Source organism: Narcine bancroftii, chromosome 5, assembly GCF_036971445.1.
Source record: "Narcine bancroftii isolate sNarBan1 chromosome 5, sNarBan1.hap1, whole genome shotgun sequence".
Classification (NCBI taxonomy): Eukaryota; Metazoa; Chordata; class Chondrichthyes; order Torpediniformes; family Narcinidae; genus Narcine; species Narcine bancroftii.
The window spans coordinates 122,070,433-122,092,665 of NC_091473.1; the positions used below are offsets into that span (position 1 = coordinate 122,070,433).

The 22,233-nt window shown below is 42.3% G+C and overlaps 1 protein-coding gene across 2 annotated transcripts in view; it reads right to left on the minus strand.

Moving 5' to 3' along the window:
* Positions 1–22,233, minus strand: part of pif1 (PIF1 5'-to-3' DNA helicase homolog (S. cerevisiae)) — a 46,833-nt gene that overhangs the window by 11,017 nt on the left and 13,583 nt on the right. For both annotated transcript variants that reach the window (XM_069938956.1, XM_069938957.1), the window contains exons 5-10: positions 21,649–21,802; positions 14,136–14,250; positions 12,095–12,201; positions 9,274–9,413; positions 2,428–2,534; positions 1,166–1,253 (exon numbers count right to left, since the gene is read on the minus strand). In XM_069938956.1, coding sequence (XP_069795057.1) covers positions 1,166–1,253; positions 2,428–2,534; positions 9,274–9,413; positions 12,095–12,201; positions 14,136–14,250; positions 21,649–21,802 — 711 coding nt within the window. The remainder of the gene's footprint in view (positions 1–1,165; positions 1,254–2,427; positions 2,535–9,273; positions 9,414–12,094; positions 12,202–14,135; positions 14,251–21,648; positions 21,803–22,233) is intronic.

Here is a 22,233-nt window from a genome sequence, read left to right on the forward strand (position 1 = left end):
AGATTTAAGAATATGAAATTACACTAAAAGACAAAGGCAATTTCTTCCCTGCTGCCGTAAGGCTCCTGAATGAACCTTACAACAAAGCTTTCAGCCTGCCCTTGCTTTGTTCCAATTGATCTTTTTCATTACATCTCTATACTCAGAGAAGGTGCTCTTGCCCTACCTCATTTAATGGCTATACCAATATTAGAGTAGATCTATTAGACTCATGGAAGAATTCTTCTCATTGTACCAGGTATAATGGGACAAATAAATTTGATACATTAAACAGATTTCTTTAGTCTTTAGGCAGGAGAAAATTCCCCATTTCAAGGGAATGAGGAAAGACTGAAGGTCTCATCTCAATCCAGCCACATTCTTTCCTTTCCCCACTTTGACCAGACAGAAAATAAATGGGCTTGACCTCCAGATTCAAGGATAGTTTCTTTCCTACTGTTAGCAGACACTTGATGGATCTCAATGGTAAATAGAAACAGCAGGTGAAAGAAAACAGTGATCTGATGTGAACAACATTCATGTCCTACTGTGAAATTGAATGGGGCCTTTCAGCTTATGGGTCCAAGTCAGTACTCAGAGCAATCCTATAAAGCCCCTTTATCTTCTCTACATTTCTCTTAGCCCAGATATTTTATTCTCTCTTAAATGTGGAGAGCGAGAATTAAAAATAGGAGCAGATGACGAGCAAATAGTAGGGTGAAATAAATGTAGATCAGAGATCATGTCTCATTGGTTTGAGTATATAACATTTTTTTTTGGAAGAATTCAGTTTTTAAAATATTGAATAAAATGCACGACTCTCCACAGTCCACCTAGGATGTCAACTTTTCAAAATAAAATTCAGAATTTTGATCAAGCAGAGCCATTCCTCAAAATTGTGCTATTATTTAGTAAATGATGACCAAAAAGTATACAACAAGCCAAACTCAATCTCTTTTATAAACACCCAAGAATGTGTACAATATGTCATCTTTGGTCTTTCCCATTTTCATGTTTTACTATTCTCACTTCCCTTCACCCTACCTCCTCACTATTACAAGTTTCTTATTGTCGGTCTTGGAAAATAGAAATCTATTGAAACAAGAACATGTTCCTGATTTTTTTGTTCTTAAATCACTAACCACATTCGACCATCTGACAGCATTAGATCTGTTTAAACACCTACATTTGTTCCCAGGATCAAAGCCTATGACAACACCTCGAGCACCATTTACCATCCCTTGTTGTACATTGAGGTTTTTGGTTAGCATCACCTGTAAAACAAAAGAGTATGGTCAGGGATATTGCTGCAGATCTCATTTTCTTTTGTTACTTTCTCCTGGTGCGGATATCGACATTACCCTTTTCCTATGTGTGCCAGTGGCATTTGAACTAGAGCATGGAATTAAACACAAATCATTTTATGCTATATGGAATTTATCAGCATATTCACTACATAATTTTCTTTATACATAGAGCAGATTTAGCTGTAAAATACACCCAAGTTCTCCTTGCAATCAATGCACCAATGCTGGAGACACCCAGGGACCCACTGCAGAGTTCTTTGACGCCAATGTGTCTTCACAGCATGCAAAGCCTTCTTCCTCATGAATTAAGTGAGGTATCTCTGTGGTGGTCTCAGGCTGTCAAATTTGACATGAACAGCCCACCTCTGATAAATAGTCAAAGATAATTACTTAATCCCTCCCCATGGCTCTTTCTCAGAGGCCCCCCATCTTCAACAACTCCCATTTAATCATACCCCTTCTCCAAATACATTTCACAGCTACTGACCAGATTCTTTGAGTTGTCAATCTCTCCTGCAAGAGAATTGATGCCCTGACCTTGCCCACCCCACCCTGTGACTTGGATCCAGGCCTTGTTTTCAGTTAGGCACTCCACAGCAAATCTGGAAAACTATTACTTCGTATGTTCAGTATTAGCTAACCTCAGTGTATTGCATAAAATGCATGGGGTCGTACTCACTACAGAAGTTTGTGAAAGCAGGTCCAGAGAGCAATAATCAATATTCTGGTACCCGCCGCCAATGTCACACATACCGAGCAATTTTTTAAGACTAGGGACAGAATGGAATATCACCACCATGGTGACATCACCAGGGCAGCACAGATAGTGTAGCAGTTAGCGCAGCACTGTTATATCTCCAGCAATCAGGATCAGGGTTTGAATCCCACTTTCCATACGGAGTTTGTATGTTATCTCTGTGTCACCGTGGGTTTTCTCCGGGGCCTCCCACCATTCAAAAATGTACCGGAGATTGTAGGTTAATTGGGTGCAAATTGGACAGCATAAGCTCATGGACTGAAAAGGCCTGCAACAGTGCTGCATGTCTGAACTTAATGGGACAGAGAAGTGAGGAAGGGAAATAAAAATGATAAAGATTTGGGCTGCAAGATCAACTGGATCCAGTTCAGAAACACTACTGACCTGTGCCCCTTTCTTCAGTTGCAGCTTTTGAACAGCTGGACATTGGGCATTTAACATTTCTGCCAACACAGGATCACTGTCAACCGCCTCAAACGTGAGCATCTCTCCTGTAACATAGATGCATGAGCAGGAAAATATTAACTGTTTGAGGTAGCTGATTTTTTTCCAGAGTTAACAAGCAAATTAGTTTTGAGATGCCTAAAAGCAGAGAAGAGGAATAAAAAAGGCCAAGAGGACATTTCCAAGCTCCGGCACACAATTGCAACCATACAAAACCCTGGTTTGACCATATCGGAAGTACTGTGAACAGTTCTAAACACCACCATTTTAAATGACATATTCACCTAGGAATTAATGTACCATATTGTGCTTCTAAAGGTTACGTTTAATGAAAAAATATATATTCAGGTGGAATCTCAGGAATGTATGTTTTCAAGATGGGAGGAATTGATTTTAGGTATATTCTTTTGTCATCTTCTCACGTACTCTAAACTCATAAATTGCTTCTGGAGCAGGCTTTACCAACTAGCAAAGTGGAGAGAGCCTTTGACCGCATCTTAAGAAGTGACACCCACAAAAGGTAAAGCAGAAATTTAGTAGTCATGGTGATTTAGTAGTCATCAACTTTCAATAATTAAGAACAGAGACATCATTTCTGCAGCTCCACACAATACTTTGCATTCCTAATGTTAGGGTAAGTGACGTCTCTAATGGCAAGGAGAACACAAACAACTTGTGATCCATTCAATGGCATTTGTAGAAAAGGTAACTAAAGAAAAAATTGCAAGAAGAGATCCAAGAACTAGGTAAAAGATAGAGTTTCCCAAGAACTAATCACATTTGTGTCCAAACAGAATTGAGACCAACAGTCAAGCTGAAGGTTAAAAACAAATTTCTGCAGAACTGAATGGGTCAAGCAACATCTGCAGAAGGTACCGCAAGTAGTTTTCAACATTTTTAGATAAACCTGACAAAAAGATCAACATTCAGGACGAGACCCATTTCAGGACAGGTCCAGTACTTTCTGGATCTGCTTTCACAAACTTCTGTAGTGAGTACGACCCCATACATTTTATGCAATACATTGAGGTTAGCTAATACTGAATAGACAAAGTAACAGTTTTCCAGATTTGCTGTGGAGTGCCTAACCGAAGACAAGGCCTGGGTGGGGTGGGCAAGGTCAGGACATTAATTCTCTTGCAGGAGAGATTGACAACTCAAAGAATCTGGTCAGTAGCTGTGAAATGTATTTGGAGAAGGAGTATGATTAAATGGGAGTTGTTGAAGATGGGGGACCTCTGAGAAAGAGCCATGGGGAGGGATTAAGTAATTATCTTTCTGACTATTTATCAGAGGTGGGCAGTTCAAGTCAAATGACAACTATTTATTTCCCCTCTCCTGCCACCAGCTACTTCTTTATCCACTGAATGCCTCCAGTTGGGCGGCAAGGTTGGTGTAGAGGTGAGTGTGACACCTTTACAGAACCAGTGATCGGAACCGGGGTTCAAATCCCACACTGTCGGTAAGGAGCTTGTACATTCTCCCTGTTCTACGTGGGTTTTCCCTGGGTTTTCGGTTTCCTCCCCCTGTTCGAAACATACTGGAGGTGTAGGTTAATTGGGTGGCACAGACTAGTGGGCCTGTTACCATGCTGAATGTCTAATTTTTTTTAATTTAGAAATTTGTTTTGGACTCCAGATAGTTTCTCCATTGTAGCTGAGTTAACCATTGGGAGTATTCAAGTTATTTTGATCATGAAATGAGCAATCATAAAATAGAAGGGAGGACAATCAGATCAGAGAAGATGAGTAAAACAATGAAGATTGAATTTGCCAAGATCCTCAATATTCATGGACAACACTGAATAACTAGCAAGAATGATGAAGGAGGTCTTAAAGAACAGTAGGTCTACATCTGTGGTGATAATAATGAGGCTGTTAAATGGAGGACTCATTGTTATGTGGAATTAGGCTTTGTTGCACTGATGTTGAAATGGTACAAGAATACAAAAATATAGGTATCATCCCTCAGATGATACAGTAATCAAAGTACTTAGGAAAGATGGGAGAAAAGGGACAGGGTGTAGCAATAATGATTAAGAATTATACAATAAAAATATACAGATGTCTTGCTAAACTATTCTGGCCTTTGTTGAAGCCATAAATGGAGTACAGTATACAGTACTACCATTATTATTGCCTACAAGGAGGCTGTAGCCAGCTTCAGCAGGGATTTTATCTGGCAATTGGAGTCAGGTGACTCAGGCAATTGGATTTGAAAAGCTCAGATCAGCAGGAAGCTGATTAGGCAATAGAGAAACTTGTGACACAGGGTTGTATTAATTCACTTCAACTCAGCTGGAGATGGAACTATTGATCAGAATTCCACACTGTGCATGCATCATTGAGTATGAAATTCACAACTAACTAGTTTTTTACTACATTGATGACCCCAACATGATCTGCTGTTTCCCATACATTTACTGTTCTATTTTATTCTACTGTCTACACGGGAGATGTCTATTTTCATCCATGGATAATGTAGAGACAGAAGAGGTGAGTCATTCGACCACCACCGCAGCTGTACTGCTCATTGCGGTGGTCAGTTTGAAGCTACTACCATTTTGGCCCACTGACCCGGTGTTTTGGTTTGCGCAGGTGGAGGCTTAATTTTCTACCCGAACATAACATCACAGGAGATTAGTTTTGTGTATGTTATTGCCTCTTTGCAATCAGAGGTGACAGAAGAAGTATGCAACATATTAATTTCTCCGCTAGTTGAAGATTGTTATACCAAGCTTAAAGCAGAGTTGATCAGGTGCACTAGTGCTTCAGAACAGCAACATTTACACCACCTTCTTATCTCGGAAGAGCTGGGGGATAGGAAGCCATCACACTTTTTTGGCGAATGGATCAGCTGTTAGGAGACAGCAAGCTAGAGGACAACATCCTAAAACCATTGTTTTTACAGTGCTTGCCTGATAATGTTTGGCTGATCCTGGTGTCAACATCAGAGGCTGTAGATATCAAAGAACTCGCTAAGATCGCCGACAAGGTCTTAGAGGTGGCTATGCCAGGAAGTTCAATGCAAACAGTCAGCACTCCTGAGCATCTTTCCATCTAGCAATCAGAAGAGACGGAACTATGACGTACTGTTGATCAACTCGCACACAAAGTCCAGACGCTCACCTGCCACATCACTGTGGATCGGGGCCGCAGTGAAAAACCACAAGGGCAGCATTGTTTACATTGGGGGCAGAGCCACAGCTGTACACCATTGCACACTGGCACCAAATGCTGGCATCACTGGAGATTTGGTGACAAGGCTCACTATGTGCTGCACTATTCTTGAGCTAAACAGCATGGAAACGCCCAAGCCAGGGACTAGGGGTCACGAGACTTCCTGGTGCTGAGCTGCACAGTCGTCCACTATTTCACATTACAACACCAGGGTATTTGTTTTCTAGTAGACACCGGAGCAGAAGTTAACATTCTCCCTCAATTAACACCTGATATCCCTGGTACTTCCACTACCGTTCAACTACTAGCTGTAAATAAATCGCCCATTTCTACACGTGGAAAAAGATCACTCACGCCTGTGGTGTTTTTATCCTTGCTAACATGGCCACACCCATCATTGGAGCTGATTTCTTACACGAGTGTAGACAGCTGGTGGATGTCAAACACCACAAACTTATTGATTCCACTACCAGCTTCACAGTTCAGGGGATCATCAGCGATACGCAACATGTCAATCTGTCCATCGTGACCATGGCATCGACTACACATTTTGATGCCATTTTTTGAGAGCATCCAGAGATTACTCGCCCAGTTTACAAACATACAGAGGTCAAACGCTGTCACCCACCAATTCAAACACGTGGACAGCCCGTTTCAGCTCAGCCTCGGCAACTTGCCCCCAATCGTCAGCAGATTGCTAAGGCTAAATTTGATCATGTGTTGGAACTGGGAATCCTTCGACAGACCAAGCAAATGGTCATCTCCCCTCAACATGGTTCCCAAGAAGATACTGGGAGATTGGCGCCAATGTGGAGATCACCATGCCCTGAATGCCCATAGAACGCCTGATCAGTACCCCATCCAGGATTTTTCGTCATCTCTTAGTGGTTGTCCCATTTTCTCCAAGATCAATTTGATTCAGGCATACCATCAAATCCCAATGGAGCCTATTGACATGCCCAAGACCCTTTTGGATTTTGAGTGAGTACACATGCCATTTAGTAGTCAGCTCTCCAGACAACAAATGCAAGATTCACCTCTGTCCACTTTGAGCGTTTGCACAAGTAGGACATAGTTGTCAACCCAGCCGAGTGTCAGTTTGGGTACTCTTATTCACCTCTTGAGCCATAGGTTGATGAACATGGGATTCACCCTCATGATGACAAGGCGAAGGTCATCTGTGATTTTTCCCATTCCTTCATCACGCATGAAGCTGAGAGTTTCTTGGTCTGGTCAATGTTTAGACAGTTCATCCCACTCTGTGCTGACATACTCCAACCACTCATGAACTTGTTGAAGAACAGGACAAAGAAAAAAAAATCAGTCCATCACACCCAACGAAGCGGAGCTTTTAGCCTTCCATTGTGCTAAGAGCAACCTGGCTGGTGCAACTACTCTGGTTCATCCTCGAGACTACGTTCCCTTATGTCTCATTGTCCATGCATCAGATATCGGAATAAGTGGAGCCATTCAACAGCTAATACATAGTGCCTGACAACTGCTTGCCTTTTACTTCTAGCGATCCAACCTGCTGAGACCAAGTATAGCAAAGGGAAGGAAAACACAGTAGCAGATACTCTATCATGCCTGCATACCTTCCTCTATCATTGATTTCTAAGCAACTCCCCCATGATCAGGAGAACGAAGACGACTAGGCACAGTTCAACAATTATCCTTGCTCTCATTCAAGCATGTATTCTTGCCAGACACATCTGGTGTAATGTATCTACTGGGCATGAACAACCCTATGCTCCCAAGAAACATCAGCATCTGTTTTCAATGCTCTCCATGGAATGACACATCCTGGTACAAGGTTGACACTTCTCGCTTTGAATGGCCTAACATGAATAAGGATGTTAAGCAGTGGGCTAGGAGCTGCACTGCCTGTCAGAAAGCCAAAGTTCACCATCATACCAGAGCTCTCTTTCTCATGTTCACCACCCCAGATGCCAGATTTCAATATATACACATCGATCTGGTAGGTCCTCTCCCTCCTACGAATGGGTACAGTTATCTTTCACCTGTATAGATTATTTAAGCAGGTAGGCTGATGTTATCTATACCTATTCATGATAATGACAGCCAAGACAGCAGCCAAAATTTTGGTCCACCATTGGCTAATGCATGATGGCACACCATCTATGATCATGACAGACAGGGGACAACAGTTTGAATCCCAATGTTTTCATGAACTGACCAATCTACTTGGTAGTACATGGTTCTGCACACCAGCCTATCATCCTACAGCTTCTGGCATCCGTCAAGCACACTTTCATAGTCAACTCAAGACAGCATTGAAAACCCATCAGCGGTAGGAGTACTTGCCAATTGTACTACTAGGCATCTGTACGATGCTAAGACCTAGGCTGCATACCAGCTGAACTAATGTATGGGACTACACCAACAGTTCCTGGACAGATGGTTGCACCTGATCAACCTACATTGATGTTGGACACAACCAATTTTGTTCATCAACTACAGCAAGACACTACAAATATTAATCCTGCCAAGTGAACACAGTGTTGTATCACGTGAGGTTAGTTTCTGTTCTTATGTATTCATCAGACACAATGCAGAACATCAACCATGCACTGGACCATAGAAGGTGAAATGCAGGTCTCCCAAGTATTTCGTTCTCAATATACAAGGCAAGAGGGAGTCTGTCGGCATCGACCGTCTTAAAGTTTCTCACTTAGAGGATGAGGTTTTAGCTATATTGACGACCAGGAACGAACTGGTTGTGCCAGTAATCAGAAACACTGCTACTGCTACCGCTACCACCTCTGATGGGGATAACACCTGCAACACCACCACCTGTAAAAGCAACAAGGTCTGGGGGAAAAGAACACTGGCCAGTTTGTTATGCCCTATATTTCAACACCTGAAGGGACTCATGACATTATATATTTTTTGTCATAACAATCGCTTACGGCCACACTTCGTGCTCTTGTGATCTTGGAGCGGGGTATTGTAGCAGAATTCCGCAGAGATTTTATCTGAAGGCTACACCTGACAATTGGAGTCAGTTGGATTTGAAAAGCTCAAATCAGCAGGAAGCTGATTGGCCAATAGAGAACTTGTGACACGGGGGTTGTATTAATTCAACTCAGCAATCTGGAGACTGAATTATCAACCAGAGTTCCACAGTGAACATGAAGCAGTGAATAGGAAATACACACTAACTAGTTTTTTTTTTCTACAAAGCAATTCAAAGTTTGACAAGGTTGATTCTTGGGATAAAAGAGTTATCTTTTAAAGGATAATTGAATAGGTTAGGAGAAATTCAGGTGAATGACATATTGTTGAAACACAAAGATCTGAGTTTGAAATGCTATGAGGAGATTCCTCCTTTTGAAGGAATCTCAAACAGGGTCATGAATTTGAGATGAAACTACATGTCTCTGAAGGTTTTAAATCTCGGGAATTACCCATGTCCTTTCAAACATGCTGTAGAGCAAAAATAATGCTGAATGGTTACTTTTTAAAAAAAATATAATTTATTTGGAACAGTTAGTTTCCAGTAAAGATATGAAAATACCAACGAGTTATCTACGAAAGGCTTCGACTTGACCAATCACATACATCCACTTGGACCTTCACTTGTTACCTGGTAACTGCTGGAGCTTTTTCTCATTGGTGAATTCCACATCATCTTTATGCGTGCAAAGCCGTGTAGCTAGAATTCCATCTCTCTCAATCTTCTGGTTGGCAGTGCTGATCATTTGGGTTGCAACCTCTTCTGGACATCTGAAGAGAAGAGATTCAAAATTTGGAAAAAAAAGGGCAAATGTCATAGATAGGTTAAAAACTCTTAGCTATCACCTGTTCCTTTGCAGAAATCAAAACTTAAACCAACCATCAGACTTGCCACTCATTTTTGACAAGAATAAAAAAATTGTATCCAATCCCATCTAAAACTTTTTCGTGAACCACAACTAGATTACTTTTCCTGTTGTGTTTTTGAGCCTTAACAGGGATATACTGTATTTATTGCAAGATGTGTATTAGTTTTTTTAATGTAAGCCTTTGCTCATTTTCCCATTCTTCCATAGACAATTTGCATCTCATGCATTTGTATTTGCATTGCTTGAAGTTAAAAATTTGGTTTAAGGTCAAACTAAATCACTTACAATTTTTAAAGAAAATTCTATCGTATTGAAATTAATCTGGAGGTTCAGGAGAGAGTAATCAACTCTCATTTCATAATGCTAGATGCAAAATATCCTCTTTTTCCCGCAACCCCCCCCCCCAAAATAATCATTTTATTGTAGCGAGCATGCTAACTGAGTGAAAGAACAAGACCAGCAGTCGGCGGGCTCGATGGAACTCGAACTTTATTTTGACCAGTGCACTGCCACTTAAGGCATTTGAAGCTTCCGCCCCTGCACACTGGAGACCACGTCATCAAGACGCAACCACGCCACCTGCCTGCATGCAGGCCCCGAGCTTCCACCGGAAAACAAGGCCACGCGATTCCATCTTTGACACGGCTGCTCCAATGGCGCATGCGTAATGCATGGTGCCGGTTTGCCTTGCTATCAAATGTGTGCGTCACCACATTATGTTGATAAACCTACATTTTTGAAACCAGTGTTTCATGGTTCTGACTAGTGCATTCCAACTTGAATAACTAAATTATCCATTCCTTTACAAACAATTCTTTCTTTCTTTGGCTTGGCTTCGTGGACGAAGATTTATGGAGGGGGTAAAAGTCCACATCAGCTGCAGGCTCGTTTGTGGCTGACAAGTCCGATGCGGGACAGGCAGACACGGTTGCAGCGGCTGCAGGGGAAAATTGGTGGGTTGGGGTTGGGTGTTGGGTTTTTCTTCCTTTTCCTTTTGTCAGTGAGGTGGGCTCTGCAGTCTTCTTCAAAGGAGGTTGCTGCCCGCCAAACTGTGAGGCGCCAAGATGCACGGTTTGAGGCGATATCAGCCCACTGGCGGTGGTCAATGTGGCAGGCACCAAGAGCTTTCTTTAGGCAGTCCTTGTACCTCTTCTTTGGTGCACCTCTGTCACGGTGGCCAGTGGAGAGCTCGCCATATAACACGATCTTGGGAAGGCGATGGTCCTCCATTCTGGAGACGTGACCCACCCAGCGCAGCTGGATCTTCAGCAGCGTGGACTTGATGCTGTCGACCTCTGCCATCTCGAGTACTTCGACGTTAGGGATGAAAGCGCTCCAATGGATGTTGAGGATGGAGCGGAGACAACGCTGGTGGAAGCCTTCTAGGAGCCGTAGGTGATGCCGGTAGAGGACCCATGATTCGGAGCCGAACAGGAGTGTGGGTATGACAACGGCTCTGTATACGCTTATCTTTGTGAGGTTTTTCAGTTGGTTGTTTTTCCAGACTCTTTTGTGTAGTCTTCCAAAGGCGCTATTTGCCTTGGCGAGTCTGTTGTCTATCTCATTGTCGATCCTTGCATCTGATGAAATGGTGCAGCCGAGATGGTAAACTGGTTGACCGTTTTGAGTTTTGTGTGCCTGATGGAGATGTGGGAGGGCTGGTAGTCATGGTGGGGAGCTGGCTGATGGAGGACCTCAGTTTTCTTCAGGCTGACTTCCAGGCCAAACACTTTGGCAGTTTCCGCAAAGCAGGACGTCAAGCGCTGAAGAGCTGGCTCTGAATGGGCAACTAAAGCGGCATCGTCTGCAAAGGCAAGTGCTCTCTGCAGATTCAAGGTTGACACTGTTACTTATTATTAGCCATAATTTGCAGATTTAAATAACAGTGATGTTAGATGCCAAGAGATTGTTGTCTCTAGCCAAAGAATTGAAAACCATGGTACACTTTCTCAGTCTTTGGAACTCTAATGTAAATTTATTTACTTGAAAGTGTTTTTTTTCTTTCTGAATAATCTTTCTTGATGATTCTCATTTCAGAAGGATGTGGATCTCTCAGCTTGTGTGCATGTGGGAACAATTGATTTTTAGGGTAAGAAAGAACGATAGCAGAAGCAAGATAGACTTGAGGTACAAAGGCAGCTATAAAGTCTGTGCTTTAACTTTTTCTTATTTAGCATCTTCAGATTTTGACTATAATCCAGCTCTTTTAACTCCATCTGCAAAAAGAAATCATTACCTGCTAATTGCTACTCTGGAATGGAGAAGGGTAACACTTCCTTTCTTTGTGATATTGGATTATTTAGCAAGAACCAAGGCAACAGGAACTTCTAGTAAAAGGTAAACCAAGTCTGATTTTTGAAGATCAGTATATGCATCTCTTATTTCTTTCTATTTTTCAGAGATATTCAATTGCTTCTTAGATTTATTAACATAATCTGGTTCATTACCCACACCAGTTGAATCTTTGAAACATCTTTTTTTGCCAGCATACCAACTTCATTTATTTTAACAAGCTCCCATTACATGCACGCACACACGCACACTTATTTTTAGCACTGAAATATTATGTTAAATAATACTTACTTCCCAAGCCGTATTGCCTGCAACATTGCAATGAATCTTTTATCAGTTTGCCTTCGCACCTCTGTCAGTTCCATGTTCACCTGGATACACTTGTCCCAACTCTTTGCCTTAAAGAAATTGCAAGGTGAGTAACTGAGCATAGGCTTTGTTGTTGCATTGTTGTTATATTTTAATTCAAAGTAGTCTCTGTGATCCATTAATCTCTTCTAATTTTCTGATGTCCATTCTTTTATCATGGAAGAACTTGGATTATAGTAGAACTGTCATATTTAAATAACCTTGATGGTGAGTAGTCTTATTTTACAATCCAACCTCATTCAAGATCTCAATAAATAAGAAACTCCAAACTTTAGTCATCGAGGTGGTATAGTTAGCACAAAGCTGTGACAGCACCAGTGATTGGAGCAAAGTTTGAATCCCATGCTGTCTATAAGGAGTTTGTATGTTCTCCAGTGTCTGCACGAGTTTGCTCTGGTTTCCTCCCACCCTTCAAAAAGTTCCAGGGGTTGTAGGTCAATTGGGCGTAATTGGGCAGCACGGGCTCGTGGACTGAAGGGCCTGTTACTGTGTTGTACATCTAAATAACACTTCTCACCAATTCATTTAAATGGCTATTTTATTTCTACCTTTCCATTACCAAATCTAGGGCTCAAACACAATTAATAAGCAACAAATGCTCAAAACTCCAGTGATTAAAGGTGTAACTTATGTTATAAGCCGAAAGGACCCCAAAACCCAGCAGCAATAGACACTCACCAAGACAAGTAGGTACTTAAACAAAAGTTCTCTTTAATTATCTTTAAACATGAAAACAGAATCAAATCAACTTATCTCCATTAATTTAACTAACCCAAATTAATCCCCTTCTAATTTTAAGCGCACATGTATGATATGTGTGTAAATTTAAGAAAAGTTCTTTGGTTAACAGTTCAATCCCACTTCTCCTTCCAAGTTCTCTGGTTGCAGGCAGAGAGAGATTTGTTGTTCCAGGATTTCCACAACTGAGATACCACCATTAGTCACCTCAATGTCTCGCTGATGAAACTTGCCTCATCAGGGTTCTCCAGATGATAACCTCTTTCTTTCAGGCTATCACAGAGTTCATTTCTGTTTCTCTTACTCCAAGAGAAACATCAGACAGTTGGCACTGCCAACCATCCACCACTCTGGAGCTTTGTTTCCCACCAGCTTTTCTTGGCTTGTTTCAGCCATGACTGTTCAGTCTCTTTCAGTGTCACACACACACTGACAGAGAGCTTGTCTCACCTCTCTTCCACTGCTAGAAAGCCCATGTGACTCTCACTTGCCACCACACCCCCACCTTCTTCAGCAAACCACAGGAGTTCTCCCTCTTGGTCAAGCTGTTGTCTGAGGTAAACAAAACCCATGAGTGACCTTTCTGTGAGCACTTAGTAAAAAGATCAGAAGCCTTGTAGTTATTCAACCAGCCAGCCGGTCTACAATCCAAGACAATGGTCTATTCATTTCATGACGTCATTTCAATTAGCGCTTACTGGTGAAATGTGCATAACATTCTCCATTGTTTCTGTAAAGTTCATTGAATATGAATTCTTCAGTATCTCAAATAAGATCTGTTTTAAAGTGCATGTATGTGTGTAATCTACTCTAATTTTACCAAATTCTCCCAAATTATCTACTCCATTACACTGATGCTTTCTTGATAGTGGATGCTCAATTACTTTCCATTTTTGACAAACACAAGAAGTTTTGTTAAAGGTTGAGTAGAGTATGTCAATATTAGAAACAATAGAAATGAAAATAATTTTGCACAACATATTGATAACCAGGCTCTTTAAGAATAACATCTCCTCAGGAACTATTACCTATTTAGCATCAGATACATGTATTGTTTATCTGCCCAGCCCTATATACACACAATAACATTGAGAACTACAAGGAAAACATGAAGGTGATTTTTTTTTTTCTTCTTTCCCTCTGACTCTTCAAAAATACTGGGTTTGCCCAAATATATATATTTCTTTTAAACTTTTTTTTAAAAAAAACCTTGTCATCTTCATACCTGGAAGCAAAACTTGTATTTTTCTTTTGCTCGGGCCACTGGAGGAAGCTGTAGAAAATCTCCACAAACTATCAACTGGATTCCACCAAAAGGCTGATTGCATTTTCGAACAATCCTGCAAGAGAAAAGGATAACTGCAGGGAGCTAGGACAATCATCTGAAAGATCTCATGAAGGAGATTAATTACCATCAATACCATCATTGTCTTAAAATTAATCAGCAAATTCCTAGACGTGGGCCTTATTTAATTGAATCTTGGATTTTCTCACCTCTAGACCCCAATCAGAATGGATTAGCAAGAGCACGACAGGGCTGTGTACCCTGTTCTGTTCATTTTACAGCTATGCCTGTGCGGCTTTCTACAACAACACCACCATTTACAAATGTGCCGATGATACCAGAGTAGTGGGCTGTATAAAAGGGGCGATAAGTCGACATACAGGAGGCTGAATGGTGTACAAGCTCTCACCCAATGTCACCAAAACCAAGGAACTGCTTTAGGTAGGAAAAACCAGAAGCGTATGATCTAGTGATTGTTAGAGTTCAAAGGTGGAGAGGGTGAGCAAATTTAAATTTCTGAGAACTTTCCCTGGATCCAACATAGTAATGTTATGGTGATAAAAGCACGTTGGTGGCTCTACTTCCTCAGAAGTTAGCAGAGGATTGGTATGACATCAGAAACTTTGGCAAACTTTTATAGAAGTGTGGTAGAAAGTGTGCTGACCGACTGCATCAGTGCTTGATATGAGGGCATCAATACTGCTGAGCAGAAAGCCCTGCATAAGGTAGTGGACACAGCCCAAGACATCACAGGCAAAACTCTCCATGCCATCGAGAAACTCTACATTAAATGCTGTCACCAGAGAGTAGCAGCAATTGTGAAGGATCTGCAACACCCAGGACATTCTCTGTTCTCACTGCTCTCACTGCTGCTATCAGGAAAGAGCTACAGGTGCTACAGGACTCGTACCACCAGATTCAGGAACAGTTGCTACCCCTCCACCATCAGACTCCAAAACAACAGAATCATTGAGAAACTCATTTAAATTATATGCATTACTGAATATATTTTTTCTATATTGCACATGCAGTTTGTTTACATTTCTCTCATATCTTTTTTTTTCTTGAGTATAGCCTACAGTTACCAATAAGTGGAAATTCTGCCTACCCCGCAAGAAAAAGTATCTCAGGTTTTTATGCAAGTATTCTGACAATAAATAAACTACGATTCATTATTACAGCAATTGACAAACAGTGGATTGCATTAAAATAGAATGGTGATATTTAGATATAATTCAATTATGTAGCTACATTAGAATAAGACAGTACATCACAAGTCTTTCCACATGTTAGCACTGTTGTAACTGCATCATCCAGCAATTTCCATCTGTTGCACCTTAAGCAGAAGTAAATTATAATGAACGACAATATGCTCACAGAAAATTCATCATTCATTTACAATCCCTTTGATAAATCACATTCATTTTATACAGGGTATGTCTGTATATAACATTAAAATGAATGTGATTTATCAAAGGGTTTGAAAATGAATGATGTGAGAACATATTGCCGTTCATTATAACACGGTTAATAAGTTCCAAGGTAGTTCAGTGCTATGGAAAACTGCATTATTCAGAGCATTATTGCCGTCCCGCATCGGACTTGTCAGCCACAAACTAGCCTGCAGCTGATGTTGACATTACCCCTCCATAAATCTTCGTCCGCAAAGCCAAGCCAAAGAAGAAGATTACAATGTACTTTAATGTAATATGTTAATAATAAAGGGATATATAAAACTGGTCTTTATTAGCAATATATTTTTATTGGCAATAAGTGATCAGCGTTTATTTCAGAAAATATTTTTATAGTATAGCTTTGTGTCAAATTGCTCACGAGACTTTCACCAAAGTTAGATGGGTACTGTAGGATAGTGCAGGGAGCCCAAACACGATAGGGACAGCAATAACTTTCAACACTGCCACTTAAATCTCTCTATTCCATAGCTCAGTGCCTTTATTTCAAATATTTAAACTAGAGTCTTGCAAAGTATTAGGAGGTGGTTTAAAGAGCAACAGCAATAATAAAATTAACATTGTAAATTTAAAACTGTGGGTCAGAAATTTCAAACCACATTATAATCAAAACCCGTGCTTTTCAAAACCATGTTATACAGAGTCTTTCTATTTGGCTTGACTTCGCGGACGAAGATTTATGGAGGGGTATGTCCACGTCTGCTGCAGGCTTGTTTGTGGCTGACAAGTCCGATGCGGGACAGGCAGGCACGTTTGCAGCGGTTGCAAGGAAAAATTGGTTGGTTGGGGTTGGGCGTTGGGTTTTTCCTCCTTTGTCTTTCGTCAGTGAGGTGAGCTCTGCGGTCTTCTTCAAAGGAGGTTACTGCCCGCCGAACTGTGAGGCGCCAAGATGTACGGTTGGAGGTGAGATCAGCCCACTGGCAGTGATCAATGTGGCAGGCACCAAGATTTCTTTAAGCAGTCCTTGTAACTCTTCTTTGGTGCACCTCTGTCTCGGTGGCCAGTGGAGAGCTCGCCATAGAACACAATCTTGGGAAGGTGATGGTCCTCCATTCTGGAGAAGTGACCCATCCAGCGCAGTTGGGTCTTCAGCAGCGTGGATTCGATGCTTGCGGACTCTGCCAGCTTGAGTACTTAGATGTTGGTGATGAAGTCATTCCAATGAATGTTGAGGATGGAGCGGAGACAGCGCTGATGGAAGCGTTCTAGGAGCCGTAGGTGATGCCGGTAGAGAACCCATGATTCGGAGCCGAACAGGAGCGTGGTTATGACAACGGCTCTGTACACACTGATCTTTGTGTGTTTCTTCAGGTGGTTGTTTTTCTAGACTCTTTTGTGTAGTCTTCCAAAGGCACTATTTGCCTGGGCGAGTCTGTTGTCTATCTCTTTGTCGATCCTTGCATCCGATTAAATGGTGCAGCCGAGGTAGGTAAACTGGTTGACCGTTTTGAGTTCAGTGTGCCCGATGGAGATGTGAGGGGGCTGGTGGTCATGGTGGGGAGCTGGCTGATGGAGGACCTCAGTTTTCTTCAGGCTGACTTCCAGGCCAAACATTTTGGCAGTTTCCACAAAACAGGACATCAAGCGCTGAAGAGCTGGCTCTGAATGGGCAACTAAAGCGGCATCGTCTGCAAAGAGTAGTTCACGGACAAGTTGCTCTTGTGTCTTGGTGTGAGTTTGCAGGCGCCTCAGATTGAAGAGACTGCCATCCGTGCGGTACCGGATGTAAACACAGTCTTCATTGTTGAGGTCTTTTTTTTTTAAATTTTTTATTTTTCACACCATAAATCACATTAGCCATGATATACACTTTTTCTTTTTCACACATATACAGTGACTTTTTCTCCACCCCCCCCCCTCCTCCCAAGCCACCCCCCCACCCCCCCCTCATCCATTTTAGGTATACAATCTAGCTTGCATTAAACCAGTCAGACAATGTTGTCATTCAACAAAAATACACCAGATGGCTTGTTTCAGCATCATGCTGAAGAAGATATTAAAGAGGGTTGGTGCGAGGACGCAGCCTTGTTTCACACCGTTGTCAATGGAGAAGGGTTCGGAGAGCTCATTGCTGTATCTGACCCGACCTTGTTGGTTTTCGTGCAGTTGGATAACCATGTTGAGGAACTTGGGGGGGGCATCCGAGGCGCTCTAGTATTTGCCAAAGCCCTTTCCTGCTCACGGTGTCAAAGGCTTTGGTGAGGTCAACAAAGGTGATGTAGAGTCCTTTGTTTTATTCTCTGCACTTTTCTTGGAGCTGTCTGAAGGCAAAGACCATGTCAGTAGTTCCTCTGTTTGCGCGAAAGCCACACTATGATTCTGGGAGGACATTTTCGGCGACACTAGGTATTAGTCTATTAAGGACAATCCTAGCGAAGATTTTGCCTGTAATGGAGAGTAGCGTGATTCCCCTGTAGTTTGAGTAGTCTGATTTCTCACCTTTGTTTTTGTACAGGGTGATGATGGCATCTCAAAGGTCCTGAGGCAGCTTTCCTTGGTCCCAGCAGAGCATGAAAAACTCATGCAGTTTGGTATGCAGAGCTTTGCCGCCAGCCTTCCAGACCTCTGGGGGGGATTCCATCCATACTTGCTACTTTGCCACTTTTCAGTTGTTCAATTGCCTTATATCTCTCTTCCCGGGTGAGGACCTCATCCAGCTCTAGCCTCAAGGGTTGTTGAGGGAGCTGGAGCAGGGCGGATTCTTGGACTGAGAAGTTGGCACTGAAAAGGGATTGGATTGGACTGGACTATCGATTGAGGATGGAGATCTTGTCGCTGAGGAGGACTTCGCCATCTGAGTTGCGCAGAGGGCTTTGGACTTGGGGTGAGGGGCTGTACACCGCCTTTAGTGTCTCATAAAAACCCCTGAAGTCGCCAATGTTGGCGCTAAGCTGGGTTCATTTGACGAGGCTAGTCCACCACTCATTTTGGATCTCCCGGAGTTTGCGCTGAAGATGGCTGCATTTGAGACAGAAGGCTCATTTTTTCTCTGGCCAGGAAGGCTTTGCAAGGTGAGCCTGGTGGACAGATCACTTCTTTGCCAGCAGCTCCTGGATTTCCTGGCTGTTTTCGTCAAACCAGTCCTTGTTTTTCCTGGAGGAGAAGCCTAGTACCTCTTCAGTAGATTGCAGTATGGCCATTTTCAGCTGATCCCAGAGGGTTTCAGGAGACGTGTCCGCGAGGCAGTTTGCATCCTCGAGCTTTACTTGGAAGTTTGCCTGGAAGTTTCCTCTCACTACGTCTAACTGCAAGTTTCCAACATTGAACCTCTTTCTGGGGGCTCCACTGTTCTTGAACTTTGGCTTGAAGTGAAGGTTGAGCTTGCAGCGAACAAGCCAGTGGTCATTGTGGCATTCCGCCCTGGGCATGACCCTGGTGTGGAGCACATCTCGTTTGTCTCTTCCTTGCACCAGAACATAGTCCAGGAGATGTCAGTGTTTGGATCGGGGATGCATCCAGGTGGTCTTCAGGTTGTCTCTCTGCTGGAAAAGGGTGTTAGTAATGACAAGCCGCTGTTCTGCGCAGAGTTCCAACAGGAGGCGCCCGTTGTCATTGCACTTGCCGACACCATGCTTGCCAAGGATTCCTGGCCAAGTTTCTGAGTCTTTGCCGACGCGAGCGTTGAAGTTGTCAAGGATGACAACCTTGTCGGCTGTAGGGGTGCGTTGGATGAGGTTGCGCAGATCAGTGTAGAACTTGTCCTTTTCTGCTGGTTCCGCCTGAAGGGTTGGAGCATAGACACTGATATGAGTGATGCGTCGCTTGTTTTGAAGGGGGAGTCACATGGACATGATCCGGTCAGAGTGGCCTGTCGGGAGGTTTTCGAGTTTGGAGGCTATGGAGTTTTGACCATGAAGCCAACACCAGATAGGCGTCGTTCAGCCTGAGGCTTGCCAGACCAGATTTAACTTTCAAAAATTCATCCTTGTCAGTTTCCCACACTGCACTCTCAAAATCTGCTTCTCCAAAAGTTTCTTGCCCATATCCTTCCATGTACAAAATTTAATTAATCTATCATTTTTCTCTTGGTAACGTGCATTGAACTCCCAATCACTTCCAATTTAAAACTTTTTCCTCCAGGCATAACTTGTGTGTAGAGTGTGTAGCCCGCGCCGTGTTCTTGGAGGCTGCCTACATCTGCAAGGCGGACTTCGCTGAGAGCGGCTATGTCGATGTCGAGTCTGAGGAGTTCATGTGTGATGAGGGCAGACCGACGTTCAGGTCGGTGGCTGTCAGCCTTGTCTAGCAGGGTTCTGATGTTCCAGCATGCTAGCTTGAGTTTGTGTGCATCTTTTGAGGGGGAGGACATGGACCTGTCCTCAGGCCTGCGCAAAGGAGCTTTTAGGTGGAGTGCAGTGTGCGCACTACTGGTCCCACCCTTTACACCCATGGTTCGTGTGCCATGGTCAAGAAAGCTGTGACGTGGCAGCGAGGTCCTTGGGTCGTAGGTTTTATATCGGAGTGACCTTCTCCTATGCAGGTTGCTTAACCGGGCTGAAGAGGCCTGCCTCCCCTTTTAGGTCGAACCATTTCTGGAGATCTACGACCGCTGTCCCCAGTTATGGAGTGGCACCCGAGCCCCGGGCCGGGAGCGGTCAATGAGAACTATTTAGTCTATTTCACACCTCAAAAACCAATAGTCTAAACACTAACAACTGTGAACTCCATTGCAGAGTTCTCTCCAGTCTTAAAATTTTCTACTAGAACTTTTCTTTCTGATCCTCAACCAATGCTGCATCCCCTTTACTCGGCCACGGCAGGAGTAAACGCACGCAGGCCGATTCCAGGGCGCACCACTCCATATACAGAGTACACAAGCAAAATTTTAAAAATGGTATCAGCTGATATTAAGATGGGGTAAATATGGAAAACAATTTAAAATACGTAGCTGAGAAAAGCATGTGGAAAATGGAGGGGAGAAATGTCAAAGCACACAGATTAGGAGGCTGGGGAAGCCACATTTGTGGAAGAAGGCAAACACTCGGAGGCTGAAACTACAGCCACAAATACCAGTCCAAAAACCAGAAGCCAGAGGAAGATCCTTTAAAAGTAAAAAGTAAGGTTGAAGGTTATAGAGAAGGAAGGTAGTAAAGTTATGCCTGGAGGAAAAAGTTTTAAATTGGAAGTGATTGGGAGTTCAATGCACGTTACCAAGAGAAGAATGATAGATTAATTAAATTTTGTACATGGAAGGATATGGGCAAGAAACTTTTGGAGAAGCAGATCTTGAGAGTGCAGTGTGGGAAACTGACAAGGATGAATTTTTGAAAGTTAAATCTGAAAGTGGCAAAAGCCATAGGTTGGAGTTTTGACCACAAGCAAGCCAAGGTGCACTTGTTATGCCGAAGATATGGGAATCAAATATTAATCTTCAAGGCAAAGAGAAAGCAGAGGTTATCAAAGATATTATTCAATACAAGCTTCAGGAGGTCTAGATGATGTAGTGTTCAAAATTACAATTGTAAGGTGTCCCCATATTTTGGATAATATCACCAAATTAGCTTCTATAATGATTGTAGGTTAATTTGACTCGCCATCATGTATCTGAATAGAAAGCAAGCTGAGAAATTACATGTTTTCACCTAGGTAATAGAAGTTATACTTGCAAAGATCCTTGCAAGAGCACAGGCATCATGACAAACACATCATGGTCCTTAGAAACTGATAAAATTATGCAATTAGCAAGTCCTGTGTCGTGATAAATAATCAGGAAAATAGCATTGAGTGCATTGGGAAACATTAGTGGGCTACATTCAATGGACATACAAAATTGATCTCCTGTGCTATTGTGCGAAAGCCTGTCTACATTATCACAAGCTGGCAATAGTTATCAGTCTAATGTTCTGATGAACTCTTGCACACCTAATGATCACCTCTGAAAAATGTTCCATCAACCAGTACAGAACATTATTCATAAAGAAATAAAAAAGACGTGGAAAAAGGAACAATGTTGCAACACCTTTTCTAATTGTATGACATACCTGGCCACAGCTTCAAGCTTGTCAAAGAATTCTCCTTCAATCATAGAAATTTCATCTATGATAAGATGTCTGCAATTTAGCCAGTGACTGAGGACCCCAGATCTTTGAGCCAGCTCTACACATTGTTGCAGAGGAGCTTTTCCTGATCCAATTCCTGGAGACAATAAATCCAAATGTTGTAACATACTTTTGGAAAGTATTGTCTTTTCAATACAATCGATCTCAAACTGAATTTCAGATAATCCTTCTTTACTAAAATTCCAGCATGTTTTTTGTTGACAAAGTTGGATGCGATGTTTTCTTTTGGTACTTCAGACACCACATTTAGAATTCATTTTTGGACCCAATTTCTCCTCTTCCAATCATTTTCCTCTTTGTATTCTTGTGAATATATATTTTTATTACTGTCAGCCTTTTCTTAGGTCTCTCATTTCATTTTAAATACATTTCTGTAATCAGTCTTGTACTTATTTGTGGTCACCATATGCCATTTTCATGTTCCATTTCACTTATTACCTTTTCTTCATCCAGGGACCAGTCAACCCTAATATTTCCTATACACTTTCTGCTGATGTAGCTGAATCA